At 42.0% G+C, this 21,999-nt stretch overlaps 2 protein-coding genes across 2 annotated transcripts in view; one reads left to right on the forward strand and one right to left on the reverse strand.

Moving 5' to 3' along the window:
- Window positions 1-1,667: 1,667 nt before the first annotated feature.
- On the reverse strand, window positions 1,668-12,885 carry SMIM13 (small integral membrane protein 13). The gene is made up of 2 exons (XM_059852467.1): window positions 12,706-12,885; window positions 1,668-5,060 (listed from the first exon to the last, which is right to left on the reverse strand). The coding sequence occupies exons 1-2, from the start codon at window positions 12,779-12,781 to the stop codon at window positions 4,867-4,869; spliced, it is 270 nt and encodes an 89-aa protein (XP_059708450.1). The 5' UTR covers window positions 12,782-12,885; the 3' UTR covers window positions 1,668-4,866.
- An 8,466-nt stretch (window positions 12,886-21,351) lies between these two features.
- The window catches only part of ELOVL2 (ELOVL fatty acid elongase 2), a 50,854-nt gene continuing 50,206 nt past the window's right edge, over window positions 21,352-21,999 (forward strand). Inside the window, exon 1 of the mRNA XM_059852484.1 lies at window positions 21,352-21,456. Coding sequence (XP_059708467.1) covers window positions 21,454-21,456 — 3 coding nt within the window. The 5' untranslated portion in view covers window positions 21,352-21,453. The remainder of the gene's footprint in view (window positions 21,457-21,999) is intronic.

A 21,999-nucleotide genomic window follows, 5' to 3' on the forward strand; every position in this document is an offset into this window, starting at 1 on the left:
AAAAGATGTTAAAATACTCTAGCGCAGAGGAGAGGAAATTGACATGACATAGAGCAAGGCAATCTCCTTCCTAGTGTTCCGAGGAAGACATAGGTTACATGTAACTTCTCATTTCAAAACTTCACCATTACCTGCAGAGAAGGCTGGATGTTTTAATAGACTGTGGACAGAAGTCAGCTGCCTGAATTGTTCAGCACACCCAGACCCAGGGAGAAAGATTCACAGGCAAGTACCTCTCAGGCCACAGATCCCACATCTTCCTACCCTTCTCAGTTCAAGTACACTGCCAGCATTTGGGACAAGTCACTGTGGCAGTCACACAAAACAAGCCAGCAGAGGCAGGTACACCACAAATAGTAGGTTATGGGTTCAATACTTGGACAGCGACCAGAGTGGCCATATTATGGCCCTATCCCATCTTTCCCTATATAATAATTCCTTTGCCTGAAGTGGAGTCCAACACTGTAAGACATGAACATTAGCCCTAGACCAGACGAGAGCCTTCTCCCAGGTGCTGTGAAGCAGTGCAAAGTGTCTCCCTTCCATCCAGCTTTCAGAGATAACACTGAGATTATAAACACCCACAGATGATCAAAACAGAAGAGCTTCTGGTCAACATTAAGAACACAACAATATTCACGTCCTTAACATTTGACATAAAACCCAGCATATGCACACTGTCAACTTCCAGTCTGATCACAGATAAAAAATGTTCTTGTAAGTAAAACCCAAGCAAGATGTAACACTGCTTGTATTTTATAAAGATTGTGTATTTCAATTACATAGACCCAAGGCCACAGGAGATCCCTGATAGCACATGAGCGCCCATAGTACCAGTTAAAACAGCTTTTGGTGGAACTTGAGGCAAACTTGTACAATGGCACCTTCATTCATCCCATTGGAACACACCACAAAGGAGTTCTTTGGGATCAGCACCAAAACAGAAAAGCAACTATGTGTTTCACAGGCACTTAACACCAGTTGCCTATCACTGATCGTTCTCACTTATATTAGCTCCCAACACAAACCACAAATCCAGCTAAGGTGAAAAGACCCAGGTGCTCAAGTCACATAACACCAAGACATTTTGCAGCACTCCATTAGTAGCCTGTTTTTAAAATTGAGAAGAGTAGAACAGCAGAACAGTTTGTTCTCTCAAGATATTTCAGATTTTTCTTCAAAATCTTCTTTTAATATCTGATTATTAAATAAAATAACCCAGGATACAATGCATTTTACTTAACAGAACCAGTAAGGGATGAAGCATGTTCTCACTTCCTTCTGCTGTACATCTTCATTTCCAAAATAAGAACTTCCTACTTCACCAAGACACTTATTTTAGAAAAACTAGAGTCTATAATGAGTCTTAGAGCAGAGAGGTGGCTTGATTTTTAGGGGGTTTGTTGTTTGTTTTGGGTTTTTTAGTTGCTAAAGTGAAATTACAACTTTCAAGGTATAAGGCAGAAAAAACACCTTTACTAACAACTACTCTAAAAGATATACACAAACCAGCCCGTTACAATGAAGTCATCTGCAGGTATTACACCAGCTAAAATGTGACTGTTGACAAGTCCTCTTTTGTAGTGTTTCACATTCAAACAAGCAGTCTAACTCTACAGACAATATCCCACTCAAAAATGTAATCAGAAAATCACTCGGGTCAAATATTCATATCAAGACTGATTATTTTATTTTTCATCTGTGCAGTCAGTTAAAAGAACAGTAATGATGAAAACAGACAACCACAGAAGCTTTAGGTACAGTTTTGTAACACTGAAGAAGCAAATGACCACACTGAACACATTCTTTATGCTGGTCATTTCCAAATGAAACAGAAGGACATACACAGGTCTAGTTCAGTGTAAAACCTGATATTAAGCAGCAATGTGATCACAAATTGCAACACTGTCACATACAACACAGGAAATTACTGCTTATTCAAAGTTACAGAGCCCCTGCAACAAAGATGATATGACTGTATTTAAAATAAGAACCCAAAATACATTCAAGATAACGGCTGCAACAATAAGGCAATCGTTTTAAAAATAGATCCCACTAAACAAAAACAAGACCACCCTGTTTGTTGCCTTCATAAGGTTTCAGACTTGGATGGGTGAGTTCAAAGTTAAGTGCTTACCCACCACTAACATTTCAGAAGGACATTGGTAAGAACACCTGAAGACATGAGTATATTGGACTGCCAGCAATCACAACCCAGGTCTTATCACAAGCACATGTCCCACACATGCAGCTTCACTCTTACACGTTTGCATGAAGTGCCCTGTACAAAGATTTCACTAGTTTCCTTCAAGAAAAATTAAGTATTGACAGAAGACATTAGCATTTTAAAATTCTTCCAAATCACTTAATATTATATACCTTTGGCCTGCTACTAGTAAGATCATTAAAGCTACACACTAGGGAGACAGCATTATTGGCAGCTACGTCACAACAACATTAAAAAAATAGCATCAGCTGTTTAAGAAAAGAAAGAGACTGAAAATAACTTGGGGAATGAAATGTACACCTACAGACAGCATGGAAAGGAGAAGGAAATTGTTTGGCTAGAGCAGATGAGCTACCCAGAGGTTCCACATCCATCTTATTGCATATTTGATTGGTGTCCTCATTCAAACCCACACGGATTTCTCCTTCATTATCTTGCTCAAGAGTCTTGATTGTTGCACTTTCAGAGCCACCCTGAACTAGCCATGTATATTGCCATAACTTCACATTTCTTTACAGAAGCAGGGACAAAGTTCCTGTTTCTTAGTCAGGGACACTATAGGCATCAGCCTTTTGCTGTCTTCTGTACACTAAAGTCTAGATAAAGTGAAGTGCAGTGGAGTGTCAATATCCTATGTCAGTACAGAGCAAGTTTAATTGTAAGCCCGTACTAGCAAAGCTTAAGACGAAAATGCTAATTTCTTAAGAAAAATGTCCCAGTATTTGATTAGCACTGCAAGACTGGAAGTCTCACCATGTGACAAGACATAAGCACACAAGAAAATTGTGACATTAAGTTATGTGAGGAAAACTGAAAGCAGCAGGGATTAGAATCTGATTGCTTTTGCTCAGTTAGAATAAATGGGAAATTTACTAATTAAAGCAAAGCAAAAAGAAAAGAAAAAACAAATCAACCATCATTAGACATTCCCCTGCCAGCACACAAGACAGAAGAGGAGACGCTCAGTATTTCAACATGTGTTTACAGGATATGTGCGTAGCACTGCCTAATCATGCTTCAAAACATAACCTTATGCTTAATATATACATGCCAGCATATGAAATAGTCTTTTGGACTCCAAAGGAAAGTCAGGGCTAATCTATCTTATGTATTTTAATACTGAAACATCTAAATGACTTTAAGAAGTGAATGCCCCTCACTGGATTTTGATCACTATCCAAAACTGACAAATTAGAACATAAAGGCACTAAGAGTGCTCTTTTCCCAGATGTAGACCTACTTGATGAAAAACCTAAATGCTGCTGCTTTCAGCCATATAACTGAACCAAACCACAATTTGGAAGCCACAGGCTTAAACTTCTTAACAGCTAAAAATACAAGACCGATTTAAAAGTCCTGATTAAGTTTTTATACACGGAACAATGATCCAAACACTACCACATATCCAAACTTTGAGAGAAAAATGAAGCCGTTCAAGATGAGACCTGTTGGTAGTTCTCGCTCATACACACAGAGGTGGTTACATGCATGCTCCTCATTTTTCCAAAATCTCATGCATCAATCTTCAGAGTTGCTAGATAAACGGAAGTGGAGCACTGCATTCTGAAGTGCAATGCCAAAATAGCTGTAGAACTAATCCTCAGAGAAAACAGGAACAACTGCTGATTACTGGTAAAATCTCTAAGTCCTCCAGCAAACATGAGGTATCAAATTCCCTGCTGGAACACTGTCAAGAGTGTCACAAACTGCTAAGAAAGCCTTAAATGCTTCTAGGAAAAAAAGTTATGTTAGATACCAAATACCTGATGTAAAGGTGTACAAGGAGAGCTAAGAGAAGGGCTCATTATCCAAATACCAAAGATGACACTTCAGAATACTAAACAGTGAGCAGTGCGTAATCCAGGCACCTTCACATCTTCAGCACAGGCTGGACTTGGAGTAAAAGGTTCAGGAAAAACATTCAGAAGCCTAGCAGGACTGTTTAAACTATAATCCTTCTTATATACCAAAACCAAGAAAACAAGTCTTGCTATCCAATTGCTTTCTTTGCATCTCCTCCTTTTTTAAACAAGAGGAGATAATAAAAACCTCCAAATCATGTGCACCTAATAGGATTTTTCATATTTCATTTATACTTTTTATATGTACAAGAAATTAACTAAAATCTCACTTTAGAGTACCTTCTAAACCAGAATATTCTTTCAACTGATTTTTCAGTTCACGTGCTTTCTCAAGGCTGAAAAAATATATATTCATATACAGCTAAGGAAATAAAACTCCATTTCGTTATATGTAGTTACAGTGCTGTAAAGAAAAAATAATTTATAAACTATTTTAAGTCTGAAATATTTACTATGTTCAGACTAATGCAAAGGCTAAGCCTGTGGTCCAGGACCTGTTCTTCATCTGCGTGCTGAGACCAGAGATACAGGAGCTCAGCATTTTTGTGATGGAGATTTCTCTCCCTTCTTCCAGTATTCTGTGACTTGCTGCAGAAGCCCTCCCTGAACTTTTACCGCAGCAGCATCATCCATTGGTAGCTCAGAAGTAAAGGTCCACAGGGATCAATGGCACCTCTTAGGTCAGTTTCTCAGGAAGGTCACACCACTGAAGGACACACCACTGAAGTGCAGAGGTGTTAACCATTCACAGTTTACTCAGAAGTTCAATGGAATACTTTAAGTCGTGTCTTCCGTAGGTGCCCTTCGCTGCCGAGCCGATTTCTGTCTCCCTCTCTGAGGCGAGGGCGGAGTTTCCTGTTCAGTTTCAGTTTCTGAAGGCTCGTTGTCTCCCTGCTGGGACCCCGTATCACCTATCAATTCTCTCAGGAATTTGAATTTAGACAGGAACAATTGCCAGACCACATACCATCCTGCAGGAGAAAGAAAAAAGATACTGCTTAATTACTTCATACAAATTGAGAGTCAGCTCGCCGGCAAAGTATATCACAAAAGGGTAAAAAAATTTTGATCAGCTCCCATCCTCTATTTGCCAACCCCAACAGCCCTTCACAGCACATCGACTCCTTTTTACAGTCCTGTAAAAACCAATTCAACTTCGTAAAGTTCGTCCTCATCCAGAAGCAACATTTAAGCTCCAGGAAAAGCCCGACACATTCCAAACTGAACTGCCACAGCAAGTAGGTGGGTCATTACCATCACCATCACACAGATAAAGGTCTTAATTGTCAGGAAAAAAGAACTCCTGTGGTTATATATCAAACAAGGATTCAGGATTCATTACACAGGCGCTGTGAAAGCATTAGGATTTCTCCCCTCACTCAGCAAACACTCCATTCTGGAAATCACACATTTTAAAAGTTGCATTACATAATCACTATTATGCAAACTTGCTCAGATCCTCAAATTAATATAATATTTTATAATAAATCCTATAATAAATGGACAAGGTCTTCCTTAGGTTCACTAAAAGACCACATCCGTCAAATTCAATGAGATCCCTCACTATGCCCAAATCCCACTAAAGTAAAATTAACATTCTGTGGTAAATCTATGTACTGCCCCGCTGCTAAAATACTCTAGGTCCCAAAACTATGCAAGTAAAGAGCTGAGATGGCCACATTTCTAGAATCTACCTTAAAAAATACTTGAAATCCATCTGCTCCTCCTCCTCTGTCTTGTCTGTGTTTCTGTAACAGGTAGCAAAAAAATCTTGAAAAAGCAGATATAAATATATCTAAACCTAAGCCAGAATCTTCATTTTAAGAGAACCCACCGAATAGGAATAAAACTTCTCTGTGAAATAAAGTTAAGTGGAGCAAAATTTAAACAGCTCATTGAAAATAAATGCTATACAAACAGCTCATTGAAAATAAATGCCATCCAAATGTTGGGTTTGCAACACCAACATCCATCTGGGTCCACAGAGCTATATATTTAATAGTCCCATTCTCTGTTCAGAAGGTCTTGCCAGCTATTTAAGCCTATACTGCTGACCTATTCAGATATTAAGAGTCCTATTTTACAGAGCTAGGGAAAACTGTACTCCCAATTAAACAGCTTCCAGCAGAAGCAGGCTTCTGGGAATGGATAACAGGACATAGTAGAAAGGGGGGAGAAAGACTAAGAACTAACTAATAAATAAATAACACTTATATAACAACAGCACCTCTGCATTTCTTCCTCTTCTGTAATCAGAGTCAATACAGGCAATCCATTCCTTATGACAAAAACAAGATCCCACCCTTCTTCTCCTTCCTGGAATACTTTTCACATCCTGCAGTTTTTTAATTTCAGTAACTTCTCTGCTCCTGATTAAATTGAAGAAAAACTTCTATATGACAACCTTTTATGATCTAAATTGATTCCTAGAGCCTACACAGTATTTCCTTTCCCATGAATACCTAACCACTTATATGACTTGTGATTAAATTGAATCTGCTGTCCCACAAATGCATTACATTCCCTTGCACCTAATAAAAAAACCTGATGGTAGATGGCTGGGTTTGGTTTCTCTTTTCTTTCAGAACTAGAAGCAAAAATTGAGGTAGCAGCTCTTTGAAGGTTGCTTCCATTGCAAGGGGAGAGGGAAGAGGATGAGGCAAAAATATTCAGGGCATTCCCAGACGGGTTTTAGAGCACTTTACAGAAGCATGACTTGAGTATATTTGGTGTAAATAGATATTCCATTAAAGGAGGTATTTTAACTTAAGCTAAATAAAGTGAACTACATGCTTCCTCTATCACTGCAAACAGGCTACTTAACACCCAGAATTACTAGAGGGTGTGTGTTGGGGAAACACTAAAGAACTTAGGAAGTTCATCTGCAGTCTCAAGAAAAACAGCACTAATTTCTTTTTAGTGTTTGGTCTGAGTTAGAGAGCAGAGCAGAATGGTCTAAGTATCCAAAATCCCAAGTACCACAAACAGATTCTGGAGCTCTCTAGCTTCAGACTACGAACAAGACAGTGTAAATAACCAGCCAAGGGGACTGGTTCTAGCAGCCAAACAAACAGATCAGGGGTAACAGGCAGGTGAAACAAACCACAATACAGTTGGTTGAAAAGAAAATTACAACAGGCTAAGCCAAAGGCATTAGTGGGAGGGCAACCAGGCTTGAAAACCAGAATAAAAAACCTCACAAGGTCTCCTAGCCTGTACCAGAAACCTTTAGGTATAAAGTAATCAAAGTAGAAAGATTTCTTTCACTTGCTCTAGTTCCTGTGCCAGCTTGGATGGAAAGGTAAAAAAATAATTCCCCAAAACAACCACACTTGGCCAAATCAAGTTTGGACTTTCCTCTTCAGCTGAGCATCCCTGTCATTAAATAAATAAGAATTTCCTTGGAAATAACCAGACTACTAAGAACAAGTTATTCTGGGTAAGAAAAAAAATCTCTCCAGCAACAGTATCAGCTAAATACATCATTAAAAAAAACACACACACACACAGACACAAAGCCTGGAGGCAGATTCACATTGTCTCTGAATCAGAAGACAATGCATTTTCTATTAATTTCTCATTCTCTTAAAAAACTGCAAGATGATAACACCCATCACTGTCCATACTGAAGAACTGCAAGTTACATAACTGTGTTTAAAAAAAAGAAAATAATAGTAAAGTAATTTAAAATACACACACAAGAAAAAGAAAATGGGCGTCTCAAGGCATTCTTTTCTGTATGTGGCTCAGTTTAGCTTTGCGGGTTTTTCTGCTGTAGAGCTCTTCCTGGACATGTAAGGGACACCATTGGTTTGCATCTCTAACACTTGCACTCTGTTCAGGTAAGCTGCTCTCAAAGAAGTCCTACTGGTTTAGCTTCACCACACACAAAACATGTGATTAGAATCAGTCTTTCAGTGCTTGCTTTATTTTCTTTAGCTATTTGATTTACCTTTTAAAATCATCATTAGCTTGACTGAGCCTGTGGAAGCCAAACAGCACACCCACAACACGCCTTCATCAAACAAGCAGTGATGACATGCAGACTATAATACATAATATTTCTACACTAACTGGTGAAAGAAGTTGCCTCTCAAAGCAGTAAGCCAGATCAAACATACATCAGCACAGTGCAAAGCAGGGGATCCAGCTCTTGATGTAGCACATACCTGAATTCAGTGCTACAAAATCTAAGCTACCAACATTTTGAAGCTAGCCAAAACAGCAGCACGCAGCCTTGCAGAGTTTAGTACTCATTAAAAGCTGGGTGCCACCATCTCACTTAAAAATGCCACAGCCAGATGCCATGCAAAGACACATCTGGTACCGTGCCATCAGTATGTCAACGCCCCTCTAATAAATCACGATGCAATGTGTTTGTGAAGATGGGGCTGTGAGTCAAAGCATTGACTAACTCATAGAGGATATATGTAACATCCATGCAATTCAGATGTTAAACTGATTTTATAGTTTGACTAGACTTCATGAAAACTACTTTTTCTGTTACTTCCCACATCAGATCCTGGTTCTGTGTAAAGGAGAAAGAAACAGTGATCCAACTACAAAGTTACTCCCAAGCATGACTTTCCTCATCTGTTAAGGTATTTCCCAAGAATCACTCATTGAAGATAGTTACAAAACTGTTTAAGCAAAGCATTAAAGAAAAGTTATTCAGGCAGAATTTAGGGCTGAAATATTTTCCCATCTGCAACTGAATTCATACTTCTGAAGTGAACCACACATTCATTTCAGCACTTAGAGTTACATGATTTTTATTTTAAGGTTGTATGTCTCAACCCGCATTTCATTAGCCTCTTTTGACAAATGAGATGAATGCTTCCATCTGTTCCAGTGAAGGCACTTTGGCAATTTCACTTGGCTTCATGCATTGCTACACTGGGGAAACAGAACAAATACACAGAGGTAAGCAGTACTAGAGTTCACCTTGGCTGCTATTTTATTTTATCCCGAATCCTTGACTACGGACAAGCTCCTTCCATCTCAGAGGTACATGGAATACACAAAAGCAGCAATAAGACCACCAGAAAATCAGAAAAGGTGGGTATGAAAAAAGTGGGAGCAACTTATCTTAGTTCCACTTTTAAAAGAGCAACTGAACATTGCTGTGTTTACAGTACCTCAGTGGTTTCTGTGTCAGATGTGATCAGTTTACAAATGCTAGCTGCAAGCCTCCCATGCTTCTCAACTAATTCAGATTAACACTGAAAGTAGCGGTTGCCAGCATTCAGACATGTTTTAAAGAAGTAATTCAGACCATTTATTCTAAGTACATTTATAAACAAAAATGCCTAATTCACATTGCTGAAGAACCAATCAGAGTAACTTCTGATAATTTGGGCTCTGAATTTTGTCTTTTCATGTGGAAAAAAATTTGGTAAAGTGAATGTTTTACTCATTGTTTAAGTTTGGATAGCCCTTATCACATTTTATGTGGACAGGCAGCAGAAATCCACGTGATCCTGGATATTTAAGTTTATTACTCTCTACAGGCAATCACACCATGAGTCCTTTTATGAGCACTCAAAACCCAAGTCCCAGCTCTTTACACACTTCACCCTTCCTCTTGAGGCTGTTTCAACACGTCTTGTCAGATGGCTGGAAAATATTCTCATCATCAGATCAGACTAACTCCAGCCCTTCCTATGTCAGATTTGTCCATTAATTTGTTTGTCTCACTGGCTGGCTTTTGCTCACATCCTGTCACACACAGCACTTAGGCAGTTTCCTCACCACCTTCTCACCTGGAGGTTGCTACTTTTCCCAGCCTTCCCAGGGAAACTGCCTGCCTGACACTAGCGCAGACAAACAATTAAGTTCAAAAGTACTCTTTTTTTTTATCCCAGTAGTGGTCTTGACACTGTTTTCCTTGACTATTTTTCATGGCAAGAGAAGTATAAGTGGTATAACCAATATTTATCAATTAATTAATAAATGCTGAGTGATGAAAAAATAATTACAAATACTATAAATCACTATCAAATCCCACTGAATCACTTCTAGCATGGTAATAGTTCAAATCCCTCCCCAAAAAACCCAATTAATGTGTCAGCTTCCTGTGTTCAGTACATCTGAAATCTAGGTGACTTTTAGCAATCATTTTACAAAGTCTGACACTGATTAAAGTAAAATACAATGAAGGATTCAAAGCAACATATTCATGGAATTTAAGATGAATGTCCAATATGTAACTCCAAACAAGCTAAGTATTTACAAGCCACTTAAAAATAAAGTTATTCATTCTTCTGCTTTCTTTAACCAAGAAAGCACTAGGCAAATGATTGTGTTATCAACCAAAGTTAATGCTTAGCATTCCAATTCCATTTGTCCTATACAGGAAAAGGCAGAAGGGCCTGAGGAAAATGATGCTTGTTTCTGAGTTTGAAAAGCAGGTTGCAAAATTGTATTACACTTTCAGCAAGATAGTAAACAAAGATCTTTTATCCATACTTAGAAATAAAAGCCCTAGCAATTACCATGCTGCATCTTCTAAAAGTTGAAAAGTGGCCAGTCAACACCTAATGAGGGTAGAGAAACTTGAATAAATATCTACTCAGGTCACTGTTTTGTCTGTAACAACAGAGAGTACAGGACATGCAGGAAAAGAGCACGAGACCAAGTGAAGTACAGCCTTGCAGTTCCAGTTATCAGCATTTCACAGATTTCCTCACTCAAGATCATGACCATGACCAAGACCAAGACATTGACCTTTCTTCCAGGAATTTAAATTACAGAAGTTTCAGCATCCAAAATATTCCTTATTAATGAGCTTGCAAATTATTTCCCCATTGTGACAATGGGGAAAGACAATCTTTTTGTTTTCAGCCTGTTGCTTGACCATTTAACTTCATGCACTCCAACTCCTCTGCAATGATGACATTTCACAATGCTTCCCACTTCACTTTTTACTTGCTAGTCAGTGACATACACATCACCCCTTCTCCAGTCACCTATTTTCCAGGCTTGACAGATCTAACTTGTTTAGAGTTTCTTCATGCAGAATAATTTCACAGCTCTCAACAAAGAATTGCTATGGAAACCCTATCTTTTTAAAAAGAAACTAGGATTTCATTTTTTTAATGAGGTAATAGACTTTACCAAGAAAATACACTGTGTGAGACACATGCACATGGATGATTCCTATAGCAGCATAATGACATTTTCTCTTCTATTTCAGGCTTCTAAAGTTTGATTGCCTGTTTGCTAGCTACAAAGCATTACAGAGATATTTTGGAGAAATGCTTGCAATTACTTCAGTTAATCCTTTCCTTGGGATAATAGCAGCTCAGTTTGATTCCATTATATTTCTCCATACAAATTACATGCATATACATTTCACACTTCATACATGTTAATACTGGACTTCACTTCCCATATCACCATCCAGTCCCTTGATAATGCAAAATCTTTCCACATTGCTTTGTCATTTTGACAACAATTAGTAGTTTTTAAACTATTAAACATCAGTCTTCACTTTGCTCCCTCAGTTTTTCAGAAACCACTTGTAAACACACCTGTCACCAAGGTGCCAGGTAGGTTTATAAGTGGTTGAAAGTCTCACAAGCCTCTCATCACATATTACGGCATAGCTTGAATTTTCTGGTGTGGTTTTTTGTTTGTTTTGAGAGCTACAACTTCTGTATATTGGCCACAACATTCACTGCTGATTCCTTCCAGGAACTCCGAAAAGACCTGCAAGTCATCCCTTCCATTGAAATAACCCTTCTCTCTGTGTAGTAAAATAAAAATTTTAAAAATAACATAAAATTTTAAAAAAGCCTTGGATAAATCATCGAGGTTGGAAGAGTCTAAGATCATCCAGTCCAACCATTCACCCAACATTGCCACTGTAACCTCTAAATCACTAAACCATTTCCCAGCACCAAATCCAGACATCTCTTGAACAGCTCCAGGCTTGGTGACTCCAGCACCTCCCTGGGCAACCTGTTCCAATCTCCGACCACCCTAACAGTGAAAAAAATATTTTCTAATAGCTAAGCTGAATCTCCCCTGTCTCAGTTTAAGGCCATTTCCCCTGGGCCTCTCACTGCATGCACAGCAGACGGACCTCACTACAGCCTCATGTCAGGTGGTTGTAGAGGGCCAGGAGGTTCCCCCTGAGCCTCCTCCTCTCGATCCACGTAAGAAAAAACCTCCTAAGAGCTGTCTTCAGTCAATTCCAGCAAACAGATGTCAGAAGCCGAGGGATGCCAGTCCCAAGTTTACTTCCTGCACTCACTAGCATTTCAGACCCATGCATGTAGATGCCGCACAGGATGACTGTTTTTTTTTTTAGTCCCATCTCTAAAAAAGCCCTCATTTCCAGAGGAAACAGTGAATAAAACACCGAAGTAAGGCTCCGGGAGCATATCAAAGCTGGAAACGACTCGGGAACAAAGAGAAGAGGGCGCTGCACAGCACACACGCTCCCCCACAGGCCGGGGCACGGTGCCCTTTTCCTTCCCCCCAGTCAATCCGAGCCAAGAGGAACCACCACAGATTGCGAGCCCGGCGCGGCGCTGCGAGGGCGGGCGGGGGGCACCGGCACCGCCCGCCGCAGCCGGGCCAGCAGCCGCCCCCCCGCGCCCCGGCACTCACCGCACAGCATGAAGAGCAGCACGCAGGCCAGCGTGGCCACGATCACCAGCAGGGTCAGCCCGACGCTCTGCCACATGGCGCGGCCGGAGGGAGCCGGCAGGACCCGGGCCGGGCCGGCGGCCGCGGCGGCCCCGCTCCTGCTCCTCCCGCCGCCGAGGAGCCGGCGGCCAGGCGGGGCGGGGCTCGTGGAGCATCGCGCTGGCGCGGGGAGATGCGCGGGACGTGCTGGGAGCTGTAGTTCATCTTCCTCCGCAGCGGCCGGAGCGGAAGGACAATCCCCGCCAGCGAGGACTACAAGTCCCAGTGTGCCCTGCGGCGCGGTGGAGATGGCGGGGGGCGGTGAGGGCTGTGTGAGGGCGGGGGGAGCGGCTGGAGGGGTAAAGCGCAGGGGCGGTGGCTCGACCCCTGAGCGGGACAGAGGGCTCGTAGGACACACGGAGAGGTGATTCAAGGCCAGGCTGGACGGGGTCTGAGCGGCCTGATCTGGTGGAAAATGCCCCTGCCCTAAGCAGCGGGGGTGGAACTGTATGATCTTTAAGGTTCCTCATATCCCAAAGCATCCTCTGATTCCATTGCTCTATGACTTAGATTTAGGGATGGGGCAAACTGATTTCTTAATCCTCCTTCTCCCTCTTGCCCTTCCACCCAATGGGATCGTATAAAGGGACAAAAGGAATATCCAGGCCTTAGTCAAGGAAGCGATTTTATGCCCCGGCATGGTTCGAATTCCACCTGGCCTTGGCTCTTGCCCTCTGATGACGTGGTGGTGGCACATCAAAGCTGGCCCTTCCCACTTAGAAGAAAACTGAGGAAATAATATCTCTCAGAACTGTGAGATGATCTTGATTGTGATATGGACTTTGCTGTTAGCACTGGAATGAAGTTAAAATTTTCCTTTGTAGTGTGCTAGTTAATCTTTCTGAAATTACTGGAAATGTGTGTAAGTCCAGTACTACAGAAGCGTAGTTTCCCATGGGCATGCCAACATTGTAGTGACACGTCAGAGAAAGCTAGTCCTGTTCTTTGTTTCTTTTACAGAGTATTTAAAAATCTCCCCGTTTAAGCGAAGCTAACAATTCTTTGTTTTCCTGGACTCTGAGCATGCCACATGCCTCCTCCTTTCAATATACCTGTTAACTAAAATTACCTGCATGTGTGGTCCCTGATCCACATTCTTAAATCTGCTGTGACTTCACCAAATCAACCTAGAGTTCTTTCTTTCCAATCCTAGACTTCTTTTCCCAACATTCCAAGCCCTGTTTAATACTCTGCCTGGAGTATTAAAACACTTAGCATGTCTTTTGCAAGTATCATTTAATTTGAAACATGTTTTCTGTTATTTTCTAAGTTTTAACTTTGACATGACTCCTGATCTTTAAATGTTATTACAATTCTTGCCTCAGCACTTGTTACATATACTTAAGTAAGGTTTCTTTTGTATTACAAACAAAGCAAAGTAGTAACAGTTGTACCATATTACTTTTGAAAAATAAGCTTCCTCCTAACTGCACTGTTCTGTTTCTCTGATTTTTTGCTTATCATCTGCAGTTCTCTGGGTATGGGACTACTACCTTCTCATTTCTGTAAAATAGCTGTCAAATGTAAGGGCTATTAAAAGAACCTAAATATGTCATCCTATAGTTCAAAAATGGTATAATAATTGTATTAATAGATTCATTCACATCACATCCCCAAGCACTGCAGAACCCCACAGCATTCAGAATTGAAGAAATAATTAATCTTGGTATCTAGTAATTTTGGAGCAATAAATATTCATGATCCATGTATATAGGCCTCAGATATACATGGAGATATATATATATATATATATATATATATATATATACACACACACACACATGGATCATACATTCAAACATATATAGTACTGCTCAAGACAATATGGAATTTCAGGCACACAGTGATTCTTGGGGTGTCCTGTGTAGGGCCAGCAGTTGGACTCGATTATCCTGATGGATCCCTTCCAACTCAGCATATTCTGAGATTCTAATAGAATAGGAAGTAAAAAATGAAAACAAGTAGCAATTAAAGTTCTCATATGTTCTGTGCAGGCTGAACACCTTCTAATCAATGTATGTTCAGTTTGGAAAACCTTAATTTTACTTATTATGTTGCCCCTTTCTCTAGTTCATTCACCAGGCTAGTCACCTTGTTGTAGAGGGCCATCAGATGACTTAGGCATGATTTCCTGCCTGTAAATCTATTTTGAATAGTCACAATTACCTTGATCTTCATGTTTTCAGAGACCACATGAATTCCAGGAGGATTTTCTCTGTGACCTTTCCAAGGACTGAGATGAAGCTCACAGGCCTGTAGTTCTCCAGACCTTCCTTCTTGCTCCCTTTGAAGATAGAAGAGATGCTTGCTCTCATCCAGTCCCAGGAACGTCTCCCAGTCAGCAGCATATTTCATACTAAATTGAGAACAGCCTCACGGTGTCATCAGCCAACTTTCTCAGCAGTCAAGGACACAACCTCTCAGGCCCTGGGAACTTAAGATATTTCCATTTTGTGTAAGTGTTCCCTAACCTGATCCTTCTCCCCTGCAGATAATTCTTTCTTGTTCCATTAGACTTTCCCTCTAATCTCTTACCTGAGACTGCTGAATGCCAGTATGGGTGAACTACTGAAATTGTCCTCAGGACAGACATAAAAAGGACTTTTTGGCATAATGGCCAGGGAACTTCAATAGGAGATGGATATATAGGTGGTGTGTAACTGTGGGTTACACTATAGCCAAGCCATGAGATACAAGAAGAAACTTTTCCTTCTCCAACCATTTGGTCAACACAATCTTTGTTATTTTATTTTTCCCAGTACATGAAATAAACCCTTTCTTTTGAGCAACTTTGTGTCAGTTAAGATTTATATGCAGATCTCCACATGAATGAAAAAACCCAAACATATTACATGTATTTTACCTAAGACTTTTCTTCAGATGAAAGTTAAATGACATGAATAAATACACATCTATCCCACTATGTTTCATTTCATGTGCTAATGTGACCAAAATCTGTACAATACCAATGATGATGCACTTGGGATAGGTGAGCTGCAATGTGTACATGCTTATTTTTCAAAACCCCATAAAATCACACAAAGGAAAACAGAACTACTGTTGGACACAGGAGGTTTTCTATTCACTGAAGTTCAGATAAAGGGTTAGTTATACAAATCTAATCTTGATATATCCAGTTCCTTAAGTGTATATGTGTGTTGCAGAGTCACAAAATTGGATAAAGCTCATCCATTCCCTGAGGAGGATGAAAAAATCTCACTCATGACATTATGACCTTCTCTCCATCCTCTGGTTACATGCTCACTGCATACTTTCAATATTCTACATTGAACACTTTTTCCTGTGATGCTCAACACTGATCGATCTTCCCACATCTTCTCTCAGCATGTACAACAACAGACACACTGAGATATATTTTGGGGGTAGGGAAAAGAGGATGCTCAGGCCATCAGGCAGCAGAAGGACTGCAGCACCTGACTGCACTGAGGGGGCACTCAGGGGGCCTCTGCCCAACAGTGCACCAAACCGTGGACAGGCTCACAGCAGCAGCATTTGGCATGTTTCCTCAAAGCAACGAGGCCCCACAATGCTGTGAATAAGAGAGATAAAGACTCTTTAGCTCAGGGAAGGGGGGTGCTGATGCTGAGGGCACAAACCTTATTTTCGGGGTGTGAGAGCTGATGCATCTAGACCAACCAGTTGTTTCACAGCAGCCAGTTAAGCACTGTTTGTGTTTGCATAACAGGACAAGGGGAAGGATCTTATCCCTCCTTCACCTGGGAGAGGGCTGAGGCAGACAGACACATTTGAATTATCAACTGATTTTTGATTGCCTCTTCTGGCCTGCTTTTGAGCTGGCATATGGGGAAAATCTCCTGCCTCCCTTTATTTGTAGCACAGCTTTTGCTGATGTCGGGTCTTGCTGCAAGTGCTCAGCACTTCAACAAACTCACACTTGGTTACCTAGAGGGAGACAGCAGAAGGAAGAATGAAATAATTAACTAGCTGTCAAAATATATATATGTAAACAATATAGAAATTATTCTATATAAGGCATTTATTCTTGTCCTGAAAAAGAATTTCAGACACTTAAGTTTGGTGTGGTTTTGGTTTTGGTTTTGTTTTGTTTTTTTTTCCTTTTCCAGATCCTTGCATCATTCATGTCCTCCTGTTTGTTTATTACCATCCGCACCCTGCATTGATGAAGTGGGAGTGTTGCCGAAGGCTATTATTGCAAATAAGGCTTAGGAAAATGAATGTGGGCAGGAAGAGCAAGTTAAAGTAATCCAAACAGCTTTTGTTCAACAGTGTCCTAATTTTTAAGCCTTCTCTTGGCACATATATTATCTCTGAAGGTAACTGGCAACCATATCAACTATTGGAGCCAAAAAAATGGATAGGAACTTGACTGCCTATCAGTTGTACCCCAGAAGCTGGGCAGGTAGCTACGGTTCATGCAGAAGGTGCAAATTGTAGCCCCTTCTGCTCTTCAGAATATACTCATTGACCTTCCCACTGCTGATTTTCTTCTGGCATTAACACACTTCTCTTTTTCCAGGGTGGGAATACAGAGAAACAGCTTCCTCCCACCCCTTTCCCTCTGCGTTACAATGTTACTCATGACACTGTGAGCTCTTGGATGTAGTACACAGCAAGACCGTGGTCCCAAACTGACACCTCCACAAGCTACCCTAACACCAAATAGTGGTGGCTGTAAGAGAGAACATTCAGACGGATCCTCAATTCCCAGCAGTTAACGCCAGCAGGCTCCTCACAGGAGGCATGCAGACAGCAAGGAGCTACGGTCTTTCGTATCAACTCTCCTTCAGTATTTGCTTTGGAGCCCCCATGCTTTTCCCAGCTCTTGGCTGTCTTAAATGAACAGCACAGACTATTTGTATAAAGATGATAAGCCTAAGAGGGATGAGAAAATTCTACTTACGTTAATTTATAGAATACAAAAATACATAACTAAGCTGTATCTGTGACTGCAGCCAAGCACTTTTCCTGTTGCAAATGCTTTCCAGCTTCAGCCAAGCCTTTTATGGGTAAACACCAGCAGTGATGGTTTGTGTCCGAGAGAGGGTGCTAAAACAAAATATTTACTACAAAAACTTCAGAGCTCCACAATTGCTCAATTCAGTGCTTCTGCCTGCATAAATTTATTTTGACTTAGTTTTTATTTTACTTGCTTGCAGCTGGCAATTTAATGCAGGCATTAGCTTTGTGGCCATATTACACCAGCTGTAGTTTCAATGCTGAAAATAACATTTAGAAAGAGCTAACCATACCAGAGAAAACAAGGGAACAAACTTCCAAATTTTCACTTCAGCCTGATTACTCAGATTTGATTGCATGCAGTTTCATCACTGACAGTTCTGAGTTAATAAAATGAACAAAAATTAAAAGTTAACTGAAGGAGGAGATATTTAGGTTAGATACACAGAAGAAATTCTTTACTGTGAGGGTGGCAAGGACCAGAAACAGGTTGCCCAGGGAAGCTCTGGATGCCCCACCCCTGGCAGGGCCCAGGGCCAGGTTGGATGGGGCCTTGAGCAAGCTGTTCTAAAGAATGGTGCCCCTGTTTATGACAGAGAGCTTGGAACTACATGAACTCTAAGGTCCCTTCCAACCCATTGTATGATTCTATAAAATTCTGTCACACTGACCTTGTAACTCCCCACGGTGTCACTAGCAAAATCGAAATCTGCAGGTACATAGCCATTGTTCTGAGCCAAAAATATTAGCAAAAGAATGGATAACAGAAGAAATATATCCTCTTTCATCCGAGCTAGATGCTCAGAGACAGAAGAGACATTTTGCCAGTGAATTAGATAGAGGCTGCTGGCAGAACAATTTTATGAAACAGGCATGTCCTGAGTTTTGGAAGAGGTCATGGTCAGGTCAAGAGGAGTGACTGCTAGTAGGTGACATGGTAATGTGAGACAGAAAGACTTTTCTTTCCTGAACTAAAACTTTTTTTCTGCTGATTGAAACTTAGCAGGAGCTGAGCATTGCTGGTAGTTGACTGATCAGTGATACTTTGTCCACCCTGTTTCCTACTGAGCTGTAAGCCCAGTGGGGTCTGTCAGCTCTGAAGTCATTGCAACTCAAAGGTGCTTTTCCTAAGATGCAGAGATATCCAAAACCTGACGAGACACCACCTTGGGCAGCTGGCTGTAGGAGACCCTTCCTGAGCAGGTTGACTGGATGACATGGTCTCCAGACGTCCCTTGCCACCTCAACCAGTCTGTGATTCTGTAAATTAGGTAGTTTGTGATAAAGTACAACCTAGAACCACCCCTAGACCAGCAGTGCCCAAGGTAACTCCCTGTGGTATTGCACTTTGTACAGTGGTGGTTGTGTAACAGCATTGCCCCAGAATGAAGTGCTGTTTAAACTGTCTCTTTTTACTCTGCCAGTTTTCAGGGAATTTCAGCTGGAACTAAGCAAGTCTGTTTGTCCTTATGTCAACTTATTTTTCTGCCTTTTATCTCAGGACAATGTGCTGCTCAACAATCACTGAAAGCTGGCTGGCAGAGGTCTGCTCTGCTTAGTGCCTGGGGTCCAACTAAATGCATGGCATCACTCTCCCTACAAAACAGATGAATCCAAATCCTGCCACAGCCCTTAAATCTCCAAATTCAGGTCACTAGAGAGGTGTTAAAAATATCCATAATGCTATTACAGCTTCTCTTTGATGCCACCAGAATCCTATTTTTTCTTCACTGGAGACACTATTGTTTTTCTAAAAAAGAAAGTTGCTACTGTAGAAGGGAACTAGTTAAGGAAGAAACGTATCAATTACTATGAATGTAATTTTTCAGGAACAAGGAACTTAATAAATTAGAAATATGACATCTTTACCAAACTTGTGCACAGGTTTCCTTTCTGTTTTAGACAAAGAATAACAAGAATAAAGACAAAAATACCTTGTATTACCATATTCTTAGCTCTAGATTTGGCTTGACACAATAACCCAGATTATTCTGGACTATAAAGAAATTGGAATAAAAAACTGTGAAGCCAAAACATTGCAATGCACTGGATCACTTCTATGTTTCTCTGTCAGTCAGCTTCCAAACTGTTCCTCGCTCTACAGCACCTAAAAAGTGACAAGCTTTTTGGACAAAGAGGACAATTTTCCGTTTAGGAAACAATTTCTCTGGGGAAAAAATAGGTATAGAAAGTATTTCTCCTCAGTATTTCAAGATGGTTTGTAATGACGCACAAAGAATTACATGAATAACCTATGGAAAAGATGAAGTAGGGGAAAGGCTGGCAGGTCAACCTCAGGAGTTGGGGCAGTTAGTTTGGACTAACATGCTGGAATTTGGAAGCTTGAGCAAACAAATTTGTGTCTGTAAAAGTGGGTTAGAAATTACATAAGGATACGCTTTCACATGAATCTCCTGGCAGTATCATTTCTGGGCAGGCAGCAGCCCCGGGAAAATTGCCATCCTCACTGCCTTTGGTGGACCTCTGTGTCTAGATCCAAGAGAAAGAAAGTGCTGAAGTAGCACATGGACAAAGAGCTGATCAGGAAGGAAATATCAAATTCCAGAACATCAGTGCTACATTTTGGACAAATACAGCATGTCTGTTCATCAAGTACACTTTAGTTTGTGAAGATGACACCAGCCCTGCGCCACACATGCTCTCCTTGACTTATTTCCACTGTTTGTCCCACTGAGATGGAAACACATCTCTGAGCTCTGATCAACCAAACTATAAACACAGAAATGAGAAGGCAGCTATGGAAGTGCATGTATGGATATGTAATTTCTTGACAAATTTTCGTTTAGAAAATAAAAATAAAAATGAAAAATAGTAATAGTTTTTAAGAAATATTATTTTGATTTATTTATTAAAAGCAGGGAAATTTTCAACCAACTTTGACAGTTTAAATAAATGCTTTATAGTAGCTGTAAGACTTTGTTACCACTGGGAACAAGAATGAGTTTTGAAGGTGTGAGATTTTGTGCTTGTTACACCAAGCACAAAGCCACTTCCTTCCCTGACTCTTTTTGTGTGTATCAGAGGATGAGTTGTGATGGGATCAGTAGCTCCTCTTCTGTGTGATTTCTGTTTCCTTCCTAGCCAGCCTAAATATTTTCTGAGCAGTCCCTCCCTAACAGACAGATCTCCTGGAAGATGCTACTGTTGGAATGATGGAATCATTTAGAGACTCTGAGATAATTGAGACCAACCGGTAACCATTAGGTGGTGGATCTCACTTTGGCACAATGTGTGCAGGATTCAGGGCTTCAGGTTAGAGAAGTTCAGCTTGTAAATACGAGTGCTGAGCCATAGACCAAACCCAAGTTGAATGCAACAGATTCAGTGACCCTGCCTGCTCCCAAAGTGGCCCGACAGAGAATTGAATCTTCCCGACAGGGTGGATTCCAACAAAGGCAAACGGCCACCATCTGCCGTGACAGCTGGGTGGGTGATGGAACTGCACCGCACAGCCTCTCCTCCTGCTCTGATACTGCTCCCCACCGCCTCCCCATCGCTCCGCTATGCTCTGCCCACCCTCGGCGGAGCCCCAGCCCTCCCTCCTGCCCCGTGCCCGCCCTCACCGGCGGGGGCGGGCGCGCCGGCCCGGGAGAAGGCGGTGCCTTATAGGGCGGGAGCGGGGGCCGCGCCTGCAGAGCCGCGCCGAGCCCGGCGATACCCTGGACAGCGCCGCGCCGCCGCTCCGCCGCCATGGTGAGTGTCCCCCTGCGTCCCCTCCCCGCACACGCTCGCATCCCCCCGGGCCGCCGCTGCCCCTCTCCTCCCTGCCCCCCGCTCCACCGGGGCCGGCGGAGAGCCCCCGCTGCCCTCCCTCTCTGCTCCCGCGCCGCTACCCCCGCTCCTACGGGCCACGTTCGGGGCGCGATTTTTCGGGGGAAAAGGGGGGGCATGGCCTCAGATGCTCCCAGACCCCACGCGACGCACCCGAGCCGCCGGCGCGGGTCGGGTCGAGCGGCTGAGCTTGGGCATTGTAGGGCAGGAGGGAGGGACAAGGGGACCCTTAGGGAGCGGTGAAAGAGGGATGGAGGAGCGGGAGCCCCGCGGGCACCCGCGCAGCGCTGGGAGCCGGGCGGCGTGCGGGGACAGGCACGTGGAGGAACGCGGTCCTGGGTGGAGGGAGGGATGGAGAGAGGGAGGAAGAGATGCGCAGCCCCTGGGCATCCATCTCCCCGGCTGCCCTGCGCCTTGCCCCGATCAGAGCAGGTGCATTCTGCTGTACTCCGAGGTGCGTTTGAG

This window comes from Haemorhous mexicanus, chromosome 1 (assembly GCF_027477595.1).
Source record: "Haemorhous mexicanus isolate bHaeMex1 chromosome 1, bHaeMex1.pri, whole genome shotgun sequence".
Taxonomy (NCBI): domain Eukaryota; kingdom Metazoa; phylum Chordata; class Aves; order Passeriformes; family Fringillidae; genus Haemorhous; species Haemorhous mexicanus.

Coding starts and splice junctions, on each gene's coding strand:
- SMIM13 (XM_059852467.1), bottom strand. CDS start 12,781: ATGTGGCAGAGCGTCGGGCTGACCCTGCTGGTGATCGTGGCCACGCTG. Junction 5,061..12,705: donor GCTGCTCTTCATGCTGTGCG/GTGAGTGCCGGG, acceptor TTTCTCCTGCAG/GATGGTATGTGGTCTGGCAA.